Consider the following 15,461-nt stretch of genomic DNA (forward strand, 5'->3'; position numbering starts at 1 on the left):
TCGGCCTTTAATAGACTATTTCTAAATCTCACATGAGAACAGTCCGACTAGCTACTCAAATGTATAACCGGGTTGGCAAATGCAGTAATTAGGGACATACAACAAAAAAAATGTTTGCAATGATGAACATATGATCACCTAAACAGAGAGAATAAGACCATATACCACAGCTAGGTTCATTTGGCAGCATTAGCAAACAAAGTTGGAAAATATGCAGATTATTTCTGAAAGTATGTGCATTCATGTTACTCAAGATATCAAATGTAAATGGACATCAATTTTTACAGTCAGGTGAGCCCAAGAGCTAAATTTCTTGTTCATTATTTTCGAATCATATCAACATCAAGGACAAAGTACTTGATCAGGAAAATTTCCTTTCGAAGCCAAAAAAATATGGACCAACATTGCGTCCACAAGCCTAGTCCATGTAATATCTTTCATAGCTCATGACCTTGGGTAGAGACATATATAGGTACTGGTAAGAAAGGAAAAGGGGCCACAGAAGCATAGGCAACCGGAGGGCGCGAGTGAATACGAGAAGATTTTCGGTCCTCACGCTTCTGTCTAGCTCGTTCTTCATCCTGCTGTTCAGCACCATAAAGAATTCCGGTGATTTCACTCGTCTGAGTGACATTATGCTCCTTTTGCTCATTAGGCAGCCGATGCAACAGAAGTCCAGCCATAAAAGCAGGAAGATACAAAAGGCTACCATAGAACATTCTCCTTGCAGTTTTGGGGGTTGGCTCCAGCACAAATGATAGAGCTCCAATTGTAAGGCCCAAAGTTAGAAGTGATGCTTCAAGACTGAACCACTCAGATGTGAGACCCCCTAAAATGCAAGTCTCATAAGTATTTTTTTTCAGAAAAATAAGGGAGGCAAAAGTATATAAGAGTACTTACAGTTGTATGCAAAAAATCCCAAGGGCAGCATGTATAGACAATTTCTGAGTGATACCCATGCAGTTCTTTTACCAGTAGGATCAGCAAAAGAAAACATTCGGTACCTGAATCACAAAGAACATACAATTCTACAAGTCACATACAGGTTTTGCACTTGAATCATTCTGATGTAAATTCTACAGTCAGTATGCTAATAATCAATTCAGATAGGAGAGTTACCCTCCAGCAAGGTAATCATTCCGACATAAGTATGCAAGGGCCATAAAATGTGGTATTTGCCAATAGTACAATGCAGCAGGGAGAATCATAGCATTCAGTGACAGTTCAGACGAAGCTGCTGCCCACCTGTACAGAAGAAGATGAAATTAAGGACTGAGATCATGTGGCAATGGAAAAAAAGGTCCCTCATTGGCATTCAACAGATAGGACATTGACACATACTGATAAGTCCATCAGGAACTAAGCTTGACATTTTACACCTTGTGCAGGCGTTCTAGTTTGTTACAAATACTAAAAGGTTTTTAGAAAACTAACAAAATCTAAATGAAGTGTGAAGAAATCACTGATTAAGGATAGATGCAGAGAAGAACCGAATATGCCTCTGTTTTTTAAAAGCATTAGTCCATACACATTGAACAGTTATGACTGTTCCAGTTATACATCTGATGCAATCATGACATTTCAGCCAGAATACATGAATTGTTCATCTAGAGTATCTCTGGCATTCACTGTATACCCAGTGCATTAGCCCCTGGAGGCCTCCATTAGTCCAAACATTATAAAAACTAGCTGAATGCTCGTGCTTTCCTACAGATAAAAAATATATTTCAATATGACCTACAATAAATAAAAAATATTTTTTCCATGAAATGTGTTACCTATCATTTTGCTATAGGGAATATTCACCTTAATATGACTTCAGATATGGCTATCCATTTAGATACGATTAATTTTATACATACTAAGAAGTTCAAGGGTAGTTTACAGAACTCCATTTAAAGTAGTATTAGATATAGTTCAGATAGCAGGGGTGGTGTTCCACCAGGTTACGAAATCCCAAATCAATCTCAATATACAAAGGATCAAAAAACAACAATGGCTTGTTATTTGCATTTTCATTGTGTGGAACTGCAAATAGGCTATTTGGTATATATATTCCATTGTTGCTTATGTTCAAAATTTCGCCACTCGTTCAAGAAATGGAGAGAGCTTTTGTTGAACTATTTTCTGACACTACACAGCAGTAAAACTAGGAAGCAAAGTAGAACATATGACACCATAACCCTCCATAGAAAATTTACTACTTCAAACTGCATTTAAGCAAACGCAAAATGGTTCAGCAAGTTGAATACCCTAGAAGTGGTGGTATGGCACCAACAACTGCTCCAACCCATGTATTTACAGGGTGTATTTGCTTCAATGGTGTATATACAAATGCATACAGAATAAGATTAGAAGCTGCGAGCCCAGCCGCCAAGCCATTAGCCTGCAGAAACCTTGCCAAAATTTTACGGTGTTCAGATGTAATAACAGTACTATACCAACTACTGAAACGAAACACATTTAAAACAACACATAACATGTGCAGATAAATAGAGAAGATCTTGTACGAACCTTCCAAGCCAACAAAGCTGTTCCAGCAACTCCAACACTAGTAGCCCACATGGCAGCATGTGCAGGACTAATGCGCCCTGATGGTAGGGGCCGTCGCATGGTTCTTTTCATTTTAGCGTCATTCTTTATCTCAAACACCTAAAAACAAAGTTATTTCAAACTGTATTCAGATACAGATGCTTAAAGCAAGTACAGAACATTCATTTTCTCTGAACGAAAACAACTATAATTAACGAGGTCCATCCTAAACTCTTAATAGCTACAGATCCTGATAGGATGCAAATATTTTGGAAACAACGAAATGAACGTCTGACGCTTTTTATGACAATGTGAGTAAATGAAGAATAAAAGATGTGCAAGCATAAATATAATTAATATTGGAGTAAATTTCACTTTGGGCTAGTTTTATTACCTGTATTGTAGTTTACACTAGGTTTTACAAAACTTATCACTTTACACCAGTTTTTGTTACCAAACAGTTGCAGCTTGGACTGGTGACCCACCAGTCAGTGAGAAGCAAAGGATAAACAGGTTCATGCAGAGAAAATCAGACACCAAAGAATTGAGGAGATGATGTGTGCCAGCTCTTGCTAATTGATCGGCAGTGGTGAGCCTGTGAAAAACTGAACCAGCACAACGAGAAGATTGATGTAACCTTAAAGGAATTGTTGGCTCTGTTTGGCTGTTCCTGCAGATTATGCGGAGTTCATGGAGAGCAGGTGCTTGCCACCATGCTGGAGCTCGTGCATCAACCCACAGCTGCACATGAGCATCTTGGATTCTTGATAGCTTTGCCAAACAGATTTGCATGGCGAAGTACTCAAGAGTGAAGGGAAGTAGCGAATAAGAGAGACCCGCCAAAAGGCGGTGGCAACGGTGGCAAGACAGTGGCTGAGTTTGACGCATTGTCAAGATGAGGAAGAGGAAAAACAAAGGATCCAGGATGAATCAAAAGGCAATAAAAGGTGGTTCAAAGTGAAAATATTGCTTTAGGGGTGGTCTAAAGTGAAAGTAAGGTAAAAATAGGTGGCCTACTATGCAATTCACTCTAAATATTGGTTTAGTACAACATACTGATGGATAAAGCTTTCGAAAAACAAGCACATACCTGGTTGAGAGTATTTGCAGATGCTGCAACCATCATGGTACCAGCGCAGGTGCAACAAAGTCCAGCTATGTCTACCATGTTGCCACTTCCGAGCACATAACCAGCCCCAGATGTTGCCACAACAAGGGCACTGAATACCATAATAATAGAATATATGATCAAAACAAAGAAACAACTGACCACTTACAAGCAGTTCTAATGCTAGCAAAAGAAAGAGACGGAGTATATCACAGTTTTTCTCGGTAAGAGATAATGGCAGATGGCTAAGCCTAATTCAAAAGACTTTTGACAACCAATGTGTATTGCTCAAATATTTGAATTCAGTATTGATCCCATTTACATGTTCTGAGTTTCTAACAACAAATTCGACAGCATCTAGGGAGATTAAGAAGTCGTGTGCACAACTAAAAAGTGGCATAATGAAGGTTAGATAGGAGCCTGATACAGCAAGCTCTTGCATGCTAAGAGATTAGCCACCTACCGCCTGCAATTTACAGAATTATTGCTTATGCAACCTTGAAAACTGTTTGGCAATTACAAGTATGAATGTTTATATTGCAGTATAGATTACAAGAAAATTAAGCATCAATTATGCTTTGGGCGTTGTGGTCATCGAGGAATGGCATTGTTTTGGACAAGACATAAATGAAATCCTATATGCAGGTGATCTTCAGAGGGACACATTGGACTCGCTTCTGGGCCTTACTACAAAAGAAGTTACCAAGGGAGCAGATGAAGTGAGTGTGCCGTATTTTGGAGACTATGGTGATGGAAACATTTCCAAGCATGGGTGGATGTTTACTAATAGGCTTTGTGCTAATGCATTGTCATTCAAGCTTAAATTTTATGAACGTGCAATTTTGATAGCATTATTTATTTTGAACTGGAAATCCTTGTAATGATGAATGGTTGAGTGCATGGCCTATGCAGAGGCTGGAATAATATATTCCTTTATCTTAAAAAAAAAAGCATCTAACTGTTAGGAGTTTCTTATTCTCTATTAGTTTAGTACATAATAGAGAGTTAGAGATCATGATGGTTTTGACTAGTCCTTTATATCATACACCTCTTCTTTTACTCAATCCAGAATGTCAATAAAAGTCAGATTGACTCTCTTTTTTTTTCCAAGCAAGAAAATGGATGGACAAGTGTCTGGTTGCTTAGCACTCAATCCAGAAAAAAGGCTTTCACGCTAGTTGCTTAATCTGTTGTACGTCTCTTTACTTTGGATTTTTCTCCCCCTGCTCACAAATACTTGTTGTTTTGAACAAGCATATGATCAAAACTTCTAAAATTTTGAGTATCAGCATCTTCTAGAGTACTTAAGTTGCATACATAAAGATCATACATGTAGGTTTGTTTCGAAAGAAATACTATCATACCATTATAATTGGGTTATGGGTCCTATATATATTTTACAGCTATTTGTCAATTGTGACATGAGTAACTTGACTAAATTCTATTCAGGACATGAAAGAAATCTGAAAGACAAAATGCGATGAAGCCAAAAACAGAAACAAGAACCAAGGGTATTTTCTTATACTACTATAGAGAACATTTAAGCACTGCGAGGGCAGTAAGCAGCAAAACTTTACCAATGATTTACACTGATAAATCATCAAGGTGAACCAACCTCTAAGTTGATAATGGATGCGTTTTAAAACATTGATGAAAGCTCATTAGGGATTAGACATAAAACAGATCTCCAGCACAAGTGATGTTCTGGCAAATTCGTGCATACTTGAGCACATAGAGATAGAGGTCCTAAAGTTCAAAAAAAAATGGTGAAGATAAAAAACACGATTTATCATACACGTGACTCTTTTTCTCGAAGAGACAAACCACAAGCGCATACGTCAACATATGAAGGCGCCAACATGCAAATTTCTTCTATTAAGTGCTGACTCATATAAATGCCAAACATACCATTCTTACAATGACAAGAAAACTGAAATGCTTAGGTGCTAGTGCCACGTTTGTAATCATGAAATTTTGTTGTGCATCTTTACAATACTAGCATTGAAATGACACACTTATTTATCATGAAATTTAGTTTTGCATCCTTGACATACGGACATGACTTTTGCCTTCTTTTTTCTACAATACCTTTTCAATCCAGTTCTATCGTATAATCAGAAGAATCAGGGGCGACGCCACAGCAAAGCATCGGGGTCTACTGACCCCGACGATTTTTAACAAGCATGTTATACCCCCTCTATTTTACCGGCACTGACCCCGGTCAAAAAAAGTATTAGACCCCAGTAGAATTAATTAGTTGAAGCCCACTTGTGATTAGCAGTAATGACACAACAAACAAATTAATATCTAAGCTAGGTTAGCCCAGCCCACATAATGAGAAAACGCTTGGATTTCAGCCCACAAGGCTAGCAGCCCACTACTCCACTAGTCTCCAGAAATTCCCTATTTTGATAACGTATTCTAGTATTCCTTCCTGGTAATTACGGAGTCTCGACTTCTCGTCTTCAGGTCTTCTCGAGTCACACATCTAGGCAAGGGCGGGCGAGACGCCGGTATGGCCGGACGGGCGGCGAACGGGCGAATTGGTGAAGACCAAAGACGTCAAGAACTAGGATTAGGTGATCAGTGACGCCGCGACGGCCAGTGCGAGCAGCCGAGCTGCCGTTTGATCAGGTAAGTAGGTAACCCTATCCCAATTTTTTTTTCTGCGGGGACTATCCCAAATTCTTGTTTTCTCATCTCTGAAACCTAATCTTAGGAATTTAGGGTTCTGAAATATGCACTTTTCAATTTATTCAGACTTCTGTTACATGGCCTGATGCCTGATGGTCGTGAACGAGGAGGATTGAATCATATATTCATAATTCTTTTTCTTCCCAGCATAACGGATGGTAAGAAATTAGTGGTTTTGCTAAGAGTGGCTGCTTATGCATTTGTTGTCTATATTGTGTAATTGTGTTCCTGATCAATCTTGTTCTATAACTATTTCATAGGCATGAAAACTATGATGGATTGATTCTTGAAAACAAAAATACCCCCCATGGTGATAATGAGAATTGTGGTGGAGTAAATTCTACGGAATCGTATTGGTGATCAATTTATGAATGATTGTATCATATGTTTCGTCGAGCCGGAAATGCTAGCTTCAATTCCAAATAATGATGTGGTTGTTGGCTTTCACAAGATGGAGGATAGGAGCCGTAGACAAGATTTGTAACATGTAAGAGGTAACCACTACAGCAACAGACTTTATTTTATCATAATATGCCACTGTTAATTTAGTTCTATCTTATGCATAGTCTTAGGTCATTGCAAGCTATAGATCTACTGTTAGTATCATTAGTTAGTAGACCCCGGTGACCATTTTTCCTGGCTTCGCCCCTGAGAAGAATTACAATAAGCTAATTTGCTTAATGGAGCACCATATGTTGGCAGAGGACAATAAAAGAAGGGGTCGATTTAGCACAGCCCTCAAGGGGTCAGGATTCACATTTTAATATACCAATTTAAATGAAATGGTCTTAATTCTTACATGGTATACATATCAATAAGTAGTAATGAGCTCCTACTCCTTTGTGATAAACGGAACTTCAGTGCATATAGTCATATAAGGTTTGACTACTCTAATGAAAGACCGCAAAAAAGTTTTTAGCATCCTAGAAGTTAGAACACAACCATAAGAACCAAATATACATAGCATTTATCCCAATACTCCAATTCAATTATAAGAGTTGAAAGTAACCTTATTGATGAAAGATGAAAGAAAGGAAGTAATTCCATTTTACCTAGACAACAAAATGAAGACAAGACAGAGCTATTTGCAAGAAACGCACAAACATCAACTGGAAAGGTGCGTGTGTTTTTTTTCCACTTGAACTAAATTTACTACGACAAACATGGGAGAGGGAGCAAACTGCGCACACCTTAGGCGGGCTTTGGAGAGCTCGAAGTAGCACCTCCCGTAGTGCCTCAGCGCGTCGGAGACGGATCCAGCTTGCCTCGAAACAGCGGCCGCGGCCGCCGTAGCCTCCGCGACGGCGGGCACAGCGGCGGCGATGGTGGGGGCAGACGAGGAGGAGGAGGAGGAGGAGGAGCGCGGCGATGCGATGGGAGCTAGAGCCGTGGCCGGGTGGTGGGACGTGTCGGGGATCAGGCGCGAGCGGAGAGCCCTCGCGGCGGAGGCGGCGGTCGCGCCGCCCCTCCACATGGCGGCGGCGGCGGCGGAAGGATCTGGTGAGGAGCAGGTAGGGACGAAATGGGGGAGGAGAAACGAAGGCGAGGAGTGGACTTTTGGAGATGGCATGGGCCGGGCCCGTTGACCAATCTTGTTGTAGGCCTAATTCCACTTGGAAATGTTTAGGTGGTGTTTGGTTGGAGAGACTAAAGTGTGGCCCTCTTAATCGATGAGGAAGGTCCTAACTTATCACCACCAAACCGCTCCAAACCGACAATCACTTGCAAAATCCAAACTAAAGCCGCTCCAAGTAGAAAAGCTCATCCAAACCGCGTGTAAAAAAAATGCTAATCGAAACCAGCCCAAACCAAAGGGGCAGTTCCGAAACAGCATAGTATAAAAAAATGCTAGCAGAGTATCACTAATGTAACTTACCTGTATGACCTAGATAAAAATATATATAGAGAGGGAGAAGCATCTCTCCAAATATTTTTTAAGAAGAAATTGTGAGCGTGTTGAGGATTGAACATGGGATCTTAGGATTGAAACCACATACCCCTTGCCACTACCATATTAAGTGCATCTCATGAGCCATCTAAATTGATTGTGGCCTAAATGAGTGGATGCAATTGAAGTTGTTTGGTTGGTCAAACTGGATGATAATGGGGTGATGTTTTGAACTCAATGGGATGATAAAGGGGTGATGTTTCGATGGCTGTACATGAGCTGTCTTCGTTTTGGGCATTCCACCTCAGCCGACTTAGGGAGTCGGGGGCTACTTTTGCATCCGCTTTGTACGGGTTCTCTCGTGCGTACATCTTACCAAACAGCTCACTCGCTTCATCCACAGTGTGAGCCAAGGTTGGTGCAGGTAACCAAACACGCTCATAGGTGCGCTGTATAACAACAGTGGCTACAACAAGTCAATATAAAACACGTTGTCTCCTACAAATAGGTTTTTTTTTTGTTACGGCACAAACTCAACGTTGTAGCCGAACGGACGAACGGAGGTACAGTACAGTTGCAGCTAGCCCTCCGAAGCAGCCCTAAAGCAAGAAAATGGGTTGAACCTATTCTCAAACCAATCCCAAACCAAAAGAAATCCATAAATGTGGTTCTAAATGCTGCAAAGAAAATATTGAGAAATGATCCATTCAATTACTAATACTAATATTTCATATTTCAATGGTGAGAATCTCACCTATTTTTCCTAAATGGTGGCTACTACGTTCTTCTCCGCTTTGTTTACCGAGTTGCTGGCTACTGTCCCACAACTCGCATTGCCTGCATTGTTGTCGAATTAATAGGGATTTTGGGGCAAATATGTTGGGGATTTGAGGAAGGGAAGGACACGAAGGGCCGTTGGGCAAAGTAAAGGGTGACCGAAGTGGAAAACTATGAGCCACACTAGAAAACTAGAAAGAGATGGTGAGCCTACTTTGTCATCCTAGTGTGGATCTATACAATGAAACCATTTCAGGCCCATGGTTCTTGCAGGCAAAACCACTCCAATCTAGACCATTTCCACCTCCCACCCAAACTGCTTTAGACTATTTGCACCTTAGTCAGCTTACACTTATCTAAGTTAGCTAAACTTAAAACCAATCCAATAAAACCATTTTAGTCCAAACCATTAGCAGGCCTAGCTCCCGTTGCAGGCACGTTCGCATATTGTCTCTAAGCACATAAGGTTAAGAAACATATAATTATTTTGTTACATTATGATATGTCTAATACAACCTACTCCAATCACGAGGGACAAGGGCTTGAGACAATGCACTATAAGAGCAAGATCAATAATATAGCTAACTACCGATGCTAAAATTACACACATCCGCTTTTGTACCAAGCACAAAATAGCCAATTAATACAGTGACTATCTACAACTATTTACCTTACACAGATGCCTATGCAGTTTTCTTTTTTTTTTAATGATGAAGCGGTCCCTTTCTCTCAGCTTTATCTATTCCTCCTTTTAGATTTGCTAAACATACAGTGAATACACTAGTACTCCTATCGATCACCGATTTGCTCGCAGTGACGGCTACAGGAGTTGCTAAACACACAGTGAATACAGTAGTACTCCTATCGATCATCGATTTGCTTGCAGTGACGGCTACAGGAGTTACGAGCACCTTTCACCCTTTGTGGTGAAGCCTAGGCGGGGCCATAGTTCTAGCAGCGAAGTGCAAAGGAGAGAGGCAACTTTGCACGATGGTATAAAGTAGATGAGTGCCGGCAATGGATTTGCGGAGCTTCGAGGGCATGGGTTGATGGGCACCTCCTGGTTCTTTCTTCTCTCTATTGCTTCTTCCCTCCTGACTCCTACTCAACGTCTCCGTTTGAGATGGCCGCACCGCCACTTCTCTAGGACCGTTCTGCATAGATGGTTGAACGGCCCCATAAACTGCATGGGGGTGTTGCTGACATTGGCTCCGACCTGGTGAAAGGCAAGCTGCGGCACTCTTGGAGCGCATGCGAAGCGGGCAATAATTTAGTCATCAGCTCAACATCTCTCACCTCGCGCTCTCTCCTTCAGCTTGGCTTTGAAGACTACATATCCATCTTGTCACCAACGAACCGCTCTCTGTTGTACTTGCTCTAAAGAACTCGGGTCAGTTTTGCTACATTTCATGCACACATTTTTTTTTCAAATATTTTGATTTGTGTACTAGATTGCATCGAGGAGGATTTCTATTTTACTTTTTTTCCTCCAAATTTGTCGTGCGGGGAGGAGGAAAAATTCTGTGGATGCATGAGGAGGGATCAAACTCATGACTTGAGTAGTGCAAGCACATTGCACGCCAGTAGCCACCACGCCATGCACAGGTTTTTTACCAGTTTAATACAAGTTGTATACTACCTTCATAAAAAAAAGTGATTACTAATAATTATCCAAGTGAGAGTAGATGGGTAGCTACCTCCTGAGAAAAATACCTTGGAGTGGTCCCCAATTGTCATGTTCTAATAGGCGAGCTATAACTTCATAAAAAATAATCAGATGATTTATCTTAAAAATTAATAGAAGGAATTTAAATGAAAAATAAATCCTATTTCAGCTATTTGAACATTACTAAAAACATTAGGGGTTACTAAAAACATTAGGGGTTTGTTTGGATAATGAGAAATGTGGGTTGGGATTAAGATTGGGATTGAGAAATGAATAAAGGGCTAAGATTAAATGAAAGAGGAAGAATGAAGGGTTAGGATTTAAAGATGTCTTTTAGTGGATGGAAAATGATTTTCCAGTCCCATTAGGGCAAGGGCAATAATAGAGTAAACATCTTACTATTAGTATCCTCTACATCATCTATAGATGGTTTAACAGACGACATTTACAATAATATAGTACATGTTGTCTCTAAGCCGTCTCTAGCAAAGCAAGCTGCATTTAATTCTCTAATTGTATCTTTCAAGTTATGTAGGATCAGCTGTAAACATCACTTGAGTAGCCACTTATATGTCAACCATAGACGGAAGACTATGTTCAATCAATAAAGAAATAAATTATGTGATTTATCACAAAGCATACGGATTTATCAACAACAATGGTGTAATATTCCTAATTCATTCGAACTAAACAGTACAATAGTGATTCAGATTGTTACTTGATCGAAAGAATGTTCACAGATTGACAAATAACTAATTCATAGACTGACAAAATAACTTAGTCTGTTGCAATGATCCATACATCAACATTCGACAAAAGAAATTAGGCCATTACAACGATCCATACTGCCAATAGATGGTAACAACACAAGTGTTCTTACATGACACCAGCGAATTACTAAAAATTACTTTATAACTAGATTATCTTTCTCAAGCAGAACCAAAACAAGCTACCAGCCTGCCAAATTGAGCACCTTCACTACCTGTCATTAAAGCAACATTATTTCCATGGAAAATAGGAGGCTAACGATTATAGAACAATTGTAGCATATAATCTGGATGGCAAAACAACTGGAAGGAAGTAGTACTACTATTTTAAGTAGAAACAAAAGGACTATTAAAGGACTTATTTGATTATGTTGTTCTTTGGACTGTACAGTGCAAGTAGACATGTACATACCTCCCAAAACCATAGCAGAAAGCACCAAAAAGCTAGCACCAAAGTTTTCCATTGTCCCTGAAATAAATAAATAAAATGATAAGTGAATTAAGATGCTTGCAATTGTAATTGAAAATGTGAAAACAAGATGCTTAATGTCCTACCACAACTAAGTACGACTGGTATTGCTAAACTTTTGCCAAATATGTTCAACTAGATCTTTTTTTAGTTGGGAATGTGGTGCACGAGCACGTATTGCAGCTTTCCTACGCAGCACCTGATCAAAGCATGGATTGTGCCTAGTAGTTACTTCAGGAGGAAGAGCAACCGATGCTCCAGGGTCCACATTCAGATCAATAGGAAATTTAACCCCCCCTCTCTCATTTTCAACTATCATATTATGGAGAATAATACAAGCTTTCATGATTCTCCCAACACTCTTCCGTTTCCACGACCGTGCTGGGTGGTGCACAATATTGAAACGGGACTGCAGGACCCCAAATGCACACTCCACGTCTTTCCTTGCCCCTTCTTGATACTGTGCATATAGCTTGTGCTTCTCTGTTTGTGGAGTAGCTATTGACTTCACAAAGGTAGCCCATTCTGGATATATTCCATTAGCAAGGTAGTATCCTGTGTTATACTCATTACCATTGACAGAAAACTTTACTCTAGGAGCTTCCCCTTTCAGCACATCAAGAAATAGTGGGGATTGGTTCATCACATTGATGTCATTATTTGACCCCCGCGACACCAAAGAAAGCATGCCATATGCGGAGGTCACGAGTAGCAACCGCTTCGAGGATAATTGTTGGCACTCCATAGTCACCGCGGGTAAACTGCCCCCTCCATGCTGTTGGGCATTTTTCCCACCTCCAATGCATGCAATCAATACTGCCTAGCATCCCAGGGAAGCCCCTAGACTCATTAACTTGAAGTATACGCTCCACATCCTCATATGTGGGACGTCGTAAATACTCTGAACCAAATACCTCAATCACCCCTCGTGCAAACATATCCAAGCACTGCAAGGACGTGCTCTTGCCAATCTTAAGGTACTCATCTAGGCTATCAGCAGGGCTGCCATACGCTAGCATGCGCATTGCAGCTGTGCACTTCTGTAAAGGTGAGAGCCCTTGGCGACCACTGCAATCTACCTTTAGTGTAAAGTAAGGAGACCACCTTCCAAGGGCACTCACTATGCGAAGAAAAAGGGGTCTTCCCATACGAAATCTTGTACGGAACATGCTCTCAGGGTAAAGAGGGTCTTCACTGAAGTAGTCAGCTATGAGACGATGATGTGCTGCTGTGTGATCCCTCTTGATTGTCTTCCTTGTCACACTCTTCCTTCTGATTTTTCCAATTCTAAGCTTGGTCTTGATCTTTTCCATGACCCTTCTTGCAAAAGAATCTATGAGGTTCTGCTCAACAATGTATTGGTCTATAATTTTGGAAGGATCTAATTCACCAGAATCATCTGGAGACATGGTGGAGACAAGGGGTGCAAGGAATGGGAAAGAAGTGTTGAAAGGAATGGGAAAGAAGTGTTGAAAGGAATGGCAGAGGGATGGATAGTTAGCACCATTAGACCAATATATATATGGGCCAACAGTACACTGTTGGGAATGCATACTAGCTAGTAGCATGTTTATTTGAATTACCCTTAATTAGATTATTGGGAATGCATACACAGAGCATGTTTATTTGGATTACTATTAATTAAACTATTGGGAATGCATACACAGAGCATGTTTATTTGGATTACTATTAACTAGACTATTGGGAATTCAAGACTGCATGTTTATCTGCACATTGTTGACTTGACTGCATGTTAATTTTGCAACTGCTGACTTGACTACATGTTTTTCTGGAAATAATAGCTACATGCTGACTATATTACAAGTTAGATTACATCAATATTTGCAACTCTTTGAATTGTGCAAGAAACATATATATGTTTGCAGGAAGTTCAATTGCAGCAAGTAAAAAAAAAATACAACAAGCTTTAATTAGAGACTGGAACGTGAAGATACCTTATTATTACGGAAACAACTTCTCCCTCATACACTTCAATGCCATCAAATGCTCGGATCTAACATCATCAGGCATGTCTTTTATATCTTATAACATGAGAGACCGATATGTTTCCAACATAACAGCCTCCTTGTGCTCCATGGCTGCAAGGTGCGCTAACTTTTTTGATTCAAGGTTATCACTAGCAACACGCCTCTGAGTCTCTAGTAGTTCATCACGACCTTTATTTGCCATCTCCTGAACTTCTTTAAGCTTGTCAATTTCATCATCAGTATCTGATAGATAAACCTTTGCCTTCCTTTTGCGTTTGCCTTTACCATTACGTTGCGCCTTAGCAGTTTTTGTTCCTACTGGACGTTTAATATCTTCAGGACTATTAGGAGTGGACATTTGCTCCATCACTTCCACTTCATCATCCATCTTTGGTTTGTTTGGCTTCTCAAGTTCCTCCAAGTAAGCATGCTACTTTGGTTGGTCACGAAGAATGTTCCAACAATGCAGAAATGAAAATGGGCCTTCTTTGTAATCTGCTTGATATGCTGCTTCAGCCTTTTCCCTGAGTTGCATATCATTTTGTCCACTAACATATATGGATTTAACCTCTTTATAAACACAACAGAAACGGCCAACATTTTTCTTAATTTTATGAAAATGGTCTTTGATTTGTTTTTCTTGCCTTGTCCTATTTTTGGGAGTGGTGCTATTATACTCAGCAGTAACATCTCCCCAATAACAATCATTTTTCTTAAAATTACCACTGATCAAATCATTCGAGTTGTTTAGCCAAGCACTCACCTATAATCAAAACAAAACATGATTAGTCCTATACTAGAAATAAAGTAACAGTCAATGAGAAAACACGATTCATTGCCTACATCCTTATTTACTTACTAGTCTTATGTCCTCCTCTGTTGACCATGTCAACCGCTTCTCAGTCCTAACAGTGGGGGCTTCTTCATCACCACTATCAATGTTGACAGGTTGTTGTGCTCCTGGACGTAATTTTGAACATGGTGCTACTTGTTCAGCAGGATAATAATTTGGAGGCACAAAAGGTCGATGATTCTATAAAATTGATGGATCCTGAAAGTAACTTAAGAAACCACCAGGTGGATGAAAGTCCATACCACTGCAAGAAAAAGACAGAGATCCAAAATTATTGCCATATAACATCCTTAGCACTTTTTTCTCTTCATCTGTAAATGAGTACATTAAAATTTGACAAAGCACAGCCTATGATACTAATAATTCTCATGCCATATAAAGTTACTATTTTTGTGTTTTTAGATAAGTTGATTTGTCTGTTCACTACCTATGTAGTAAGAGTTCTTGATTATTCAAAGTGTATGTGTAGATTAGTACAAAAAATTTGGCCATGCACTGACCTATGTACACTAGTTTTTGCTATAAAATAAATCTATATGTATCTGTAGCCCTTGCTTACTATCAAGTTATTTTCTTGCCACAAAATTTTTTCCCTTTCCGAATATAGCAAGACTTAACTTTAGTATGAGAAACAGATGTACACGTTGATTCTTTTGACATATTAGTAGGGGATATGCTAATCTGCTAGCAGCGGATCAGATCGTGAGGGGAAAACTAGA

The 15,461-nt window shown here is 39.9% G+C and overlaps 1 protein-coding gene across 1 annotated transcript; it reads right to left on the reverse strand.

The window, feature by feature from the left end:
* Positions 1-202: 202 nt before the first annotated feature.
* Positions 203-7,878, reverse strand: LOC127760044 (protoheme IX farnesyltransferase, mitochondrial). Its single transcript, XM_052284253.1, has 7 exons — positions 7,525-7,878; positions 3,623-3,752; positions 2,515-2,652; positions 2,253-2,386; positions 1,120-1,245; positions 901-1,004; positions 203-829 (listed from the first exon to the last, which is right to left on the reverse strand). The coding sequence occupies exons 1-7, from the start codon at positions 7,806-7,808 to the stop codon at positions 438-440; spliced, it is 1,308 nt and encodes a 435-aa protein (XP_052140213.1). The 5' UTR covers positions 7,809-7,878; the 3' UTR covers positions 203-437.
* Positions 7,879-15,461: the final 7,583 nt, after the last annotated feature.

This window comes from Oryza glaberrima, chromosome 1, assembly GCF_000147395.1.
Source record: "Oryza glaberrima chromosome 1, OglaRS2, whole genome shotgun sequence".
Classification (NCBI taxonomy): domain Eukaryota; kingdom Viridiplantae; phylum Streptophyta; class Magnoliopsida; order Poales; family Poaceae; genus Oryza; species Oryza glaberrima.

What these genes read in the sequence shown, in the direction of transcription:
- LOC127760044 (XM_052284253.1), bottom strand. Translation starts at nt 7,808, where the DNA reads ATGTGGAGGGGCGGCGCGACCGCCGCCTCCGCCGCGAGGGCTCTCCGC. An exon ending in CTGCAAATACTCTCAACCAG is followed by an intron (nt 2,653 to 3,622) that starts GTATGTGCTTGT and finishes CTTTGTTTTTAG; the next exon opens with GTGTTTGAGATAAAGAATGA. An exon ending in GCCATACCACCACTTCTAGG is followed by an intron (nt 1,246 to 2,252) that starts GTATTCAACTTG and finishes TCTTCTGTACAG; the next exon opens with GTGGGCAGCAGCTTCGTCTG.